The sequence below is a fragment of the Berghia stephanieae genome, chromosome 8 (genome assembly GCF_034508935.2).
Source record: "Berghia stephanieae isolate SIO BIC M18660-M18661 chromosome 8, UCSD_Bste_1.3, whole genome shotgun sequence".
Lineage (NCBI taxonomy): Eukaryota > Metazoa > Mollusca > Gastropoda > Nudibranchia > Aeolidiidae > Berghia > Berghia stephanieae.
Genome location: NC_088367.1, coordinates 21,013,925 through 21,018,924, shown reverse-complemented (window position 1 = coordinate 21,018,924; position 5,000 = coordinate 21,013,925). Strand labels below are relative to the sequence as shown.

The window sequence follows — 5,000 nt, the reverse complement described above, 5'->3', positions numbered from 1 at the left end:
TACCTACCGCCAGATCTAACAGATCCAGCTACCCATTCACTATTGGATGGACAAGGAGGGGGGTTCAGAAAAAAAACCTCAACTGCACCCGGGATCGATCTCGGTCCCTTTGATTGTGAGGCGAGTGCTCTACCAACTGAGCTATCGTGACCCTCTAATTATTAATAACTTATTACTTATCACATACACAGAATTGTCGTCTTCATCAACCACGGTCAGCTACACGGATCTGCTTCATCAACCTACACAGAACCTGACCTGTGGTTTCGAATCAGATTCACTCTGCGGATGGAGAAAGACTGGCCAAAGTCTTGACTGGTACATCAGTAATGGAAGTCAGTTTGGTGGACTAGCTGACCACACCCTTGGAACGAGTGAGATCATCGTTTTCGTCGTATATGTATATATATATATATATATATATATATATATATATATATATATATATATATATATATATATATAAACATTTCAAGTATAATTATGATTATTTCTTATAATTATACTTGAAATGTTTTATAAATAGCTCCTTTAATCAAAAAGTTGAGCCCTATTATTTCATGGTTTTTGTTTTTATATATATATATATATATATATATATATATATATATATATATATATATATATATATACACACACATATCATCACCTGTATTTCTGTATAACTCAGTATAAAGAATGAGGTCTTCACATATTGAAAGATTAGGAAATAAACAATGATGTAGGAGTCATTCTCATTTAGATGTAGTGGAAACACAACATGTCTAACACTGAAATGCTCAGTATAAAAATGGGGTCTTGACAATTTCATAAATAGTTATGTAGATGAAGAGAAAATCCGAAATGTCCTCAACATTGGTCTCTCAAACAACTTGTTTTTACGATGAATCCCATCTCTTTATTGCGCAATATAATGTATGGGATCTTGACAATTTGAAAGAGTGAAAAAATGATAAAGTATAACTCATCATGGTAAATGAAGAGAATACCCGAAACGTCCATAACATTCGACTCTTGAATAGATTACACTAACTATTATCTCAATCAATGTGTTGCTCAATATAAATTATTGGATCTTAACTTTCCATAAAAGAGAAGAAAAACAAAAACAACAAACAATGCCATCATAAAAGATAGATTATCACTTTAGATGAAGGAGGAATCCGAAACGTCCATACCACTTCTCTTTGTAGAAATGTGTACTTACCATTTATATATATGTTGGGGTCTCGATAGCTCAGAAAAGTGATAAAATATATTGAAGGGCAATTTATCGTGATAGATGAGGGAATATCCGAAACGTCCATAACATTTTTTTTTTGAATAGTATCATCTCCACCATCACCATATTGCTCAAAACTCGGAAAAGTGGAAAAGCGATCAAGGGTAATCTATTATGGTAGACGAAGGCCATTACCGAACGTCCATAACATTCACCTTTTGAATGGCGTCAAAACTACCATATCTGTATTGCTCAGTGCTATGTCTGGGGTCTTAGTAGCTCGGAAAAGGGAAAGGCGATGAATAATAATTTATTATTGTATGTTAAGGGCATATCCGAAACGTTCATCTCTGTAAAAAGTCGAACGTACCATCACTACAAACAACGTAATGCTTGATATAAACCATAAGCCTTTAACAGCACAGAAAATAAAAAAAGAAGCAACGATGAAGGATAGATTATCACTTTAGATGAAGGGCAAACACGAAACATGTATGGCATTCATCTCTGTAATAAATTGTACTGACCATTACATCTCTCGTTTTATTGCTCAATATAATGTTTGGGGATTGAAATCGCTACGATTAGTGAAACAGGTGGTGTAATGTAATTTATCGTTGTAGTTGAAGGGGGAACGCGAAACGCCAATACCAGTCGTCTTTGAAATATAAGCACCTACTATAAACTCAATGGATGGGATCTTGACTGCTTGGAAAATGATTTAAAAAAAAGAATTTAAAAAAATTGACAAAGGGCAAAGGACAAACCACGGTGGTTAGATAAAATCTTATACGGTCACCTTATTTTGTCTTTACTGCTGATGAAGGGGAAACCCAGAACGTCATTATACTCAGTCCTGAAAAAAAAGCTAATCTGGACCATATTGTTATCACTATTTTTTAATATAATTTTTATATAAAATATGAGATGTTCGGTCTTAAGGACTGAATAAGCAAAGTGTACGAAATAAGACGGCCCAAGTGAACGACTTGAGGAACCCGTGTAAAAAGTGTACCATATGAGGGGCCTTCTTTCTAGGCTTACTGTATGAGCTTAAGGTGATAAGCAATAAGCGATATACGATTAGGAAGAGGGGGTTGTCTTAACAAAACATTCGTCGCCTTCAACAAAAAGTTACATCACACCAAAGCGATTTCCCTACTACAGTCCTTAGTTTACGATACGGGGAGACTTCACTCGAGTTACAATTATTGTGGTGCAATCTGCATATCGCCCAGGTCAAAACATTTCCTAAACTACTCTATTATTGATTTACAGTTGATATTGAGAAAACTACAACTCTTTGTCTTTAAGACTGCTGCCTCACGTTTGACAATCTCAAGAACAATATTTTGCTCTTCTGTTTCATGTATTTCTGACGTGATTTAAAACGGTTCTTATCTTACTTGTGTGAGAGAAGACATGTCATGTCGTTAAGCGGATCATAGTTAACCGGACTTAAATGAATGGTTTACCCCAAGGATCGTCCGGTTCTTGGTCTTGCTTCATTTGACAATTTATACGATACAAGTGGTTAGAATATTGCAGGCTTTCGAACTAATATGCCATCTTAACATTTATTGGACATCCTGAGAAATTCCTTATGACATTTCTTGTAACATATTTCAAAAATACCAAGTGAAGTGTATCTTTCAATAGATGTTTTGCTTACAACAACTGGGAACTATGAATTCGAACGGTGTGAAAAAAATCATAAGTAAATACAGATCTGCTTGAACCCACGGACTTTAAAGAGTATGGAACAAAAGCAAATGTAATAGCTTGAAGAGGAAACAATATTATTTCATTCTTCGTTTGGAAAGACCGTTTTTTCCACTTTGGAACTTATTTATCGAGACATTTTGTAATGTCATTCCATTTTCTTGTTATTGCTGTTGGCTGAAAAAGGATTTGATTCACTCTTTGCAGACTATTCTGTTCTTTCCTTTTTTTTCAGCTACTATACGTCACTGTTTCACCTCAGATCGGTTTCAATTTGGAACAATTTAGATACTGAAAATTGATTTTATAGTCATAAATTAAATTTGGGTTAGTTTTTATAAAAACAAAACATATGGTTTCTTAAAGAGAGAAACACTAAAATCTCACATTTCTGTTACAATCTACTTTCATAAACATATTTGTATCTCGTTAACCCGGACAAACCTAATGGATAGCGTTTTGAGACAAAAAGTCACAAAATACAATTTTTGTTCAATAATTACTATATAATGAATTATGCTTTTCTGTTTCAGAGAAAGGGCACTTTTTAACAACCACAGGGAAGAATCACGTTGCAGGCGACGCCGATCTCATAGGTCCTACATTCGCTCACGGTCCCCACTGCCTAGAGCTGTTCGTGAAAACACCCCATTTAGACTCCAGTTATGTTACTATATATAAGGTCATTCGCAATTTAGTCGTTCTATTGTACAGGTCAAGGGGAAAACTATTTTCTGACTGGGAAAAATTACACCTCTCTCTTGTGTCGCCACAGCCATACAGGGTAGGTAGCTCAATAGCTTTTGGATCAATTTCAATGTGTCCGTCGATTTGTTTGTATAGAATGAATGAAATTGACGCTGCTCTGCTTTTTGTTGTTGTTTTTGAACTTCAAGTTGGATGATTTAAAAAAGGCGTAGTGTTCAGATCCATTTAGCCCATGGAGTCGGAGTTTATCCAGTTTCTATGGCGTGAAACTGACAATAGTAATTCGTGCTACCCTTTGGATAAGACGCTCGTCCATCACAAAGTACATTCCGCCAGATCTAGTTACTCAATCACTGCTGAGTGGACAGGGGGCTCAGAAAATATTTTCGACTGCACCCGGGATCGATCTCGGTCCTTTTGCGTGTGAAACGAGTTGTCTACCAACTGAGCCATCAAGTCCCCTAGTTGGATAATAACCTCTGGCTAAATTCTTTCATTCAGTCTATAAACGTTGAAGTTTATACTAATTTTTGTGTGTTCCTATGATTGATATGGTGGACAGAACTAGTGAGCATTTAACTTAAATACAGCTCATCAACATCATTCATTTTGTCTAAGGGGAGGCTAGTGAGTTAAAATGACAAAAAAAAAAAAAAATAAAATTCCACCTCGCTTAATATTTATCAAAACAACTTTTTAACCTTGGGATAAATCCATACCACCGCCAAAAGAAAAATAAATGAGCGTAAACTATGCTTTGCCTTTGACTGGTACCTCTGGTTTCCATATTTTCCAGCAAGTGTCTTGGTAGTTTGATAAAGGATCCTTTTGTGTCCTCCTGTCGCTGCTGAAGTCTGTTCATGAACGCTTCCTTGTCTTTCTTCACATATCTTTTGACTTCTTTAGCTATGGCTCGATATTGCTTTTGTGCATCCAGTCTCGAAGCCTTTGTTCTACTTGCATTCAATTGTTCCTTCCTTGTTCTCCTCTTTTCAATCAGGTGATTGGACTTGTCCATTCTTTATGTTCCGATTTCTTGACACCCAATACCTTGTGACAAGATGTTATGTAGACTTCCTTGATCTTTGTCCAATGTGACTCTTCTACGTCTATGTCCTCGAGACCAGCTAGCGGTTGGGATCTATTACTCAATTGCAGTTTGAGCTCCTCATTCTTTTCCCCATCTAGTGTATTCACCTATAATTTTCTTGTGTGTGATCTGGTCCCATGCTTTCTGAGCCTGAGCTTAAGCTTTGCCAACAGCAGGTGGTGGTCTGATCCAACAGCTGTCTCTCTCCTTACTGCCACATCCTCTAATGAATGTCTGAAGCTTCGAGAAATACAAAAA

At 36.2% G+C, this 5,000-nt stretch overlaps 1 protein-coding gene across 1 annotated transcript in view; it reads left to right on the top strand.

The window, feature by feature from the left end:
* LOC144978341 (apical endosomal glycoprotein-like) overlaps positions 1 to 5,000 on the top strand; it is a 34,415-nt gene that overhangs the window by 8,798 nt on the left and 20,617 nt on the right. Inside the window, exons 2-3 of the mRNA XM_078924238.1 lie at positions 192 to 374; positions 3,478 to 3,728. Coding sequence (XP_078780364.1) covers positions 192 to 374; positions 3,478 to 3,728 — 434 coding nt within the window. The remainder of the gene's footprint in view (positions 1 to 191; positions 375 to 3,477; positions 3,729 to 5,000) is intronic.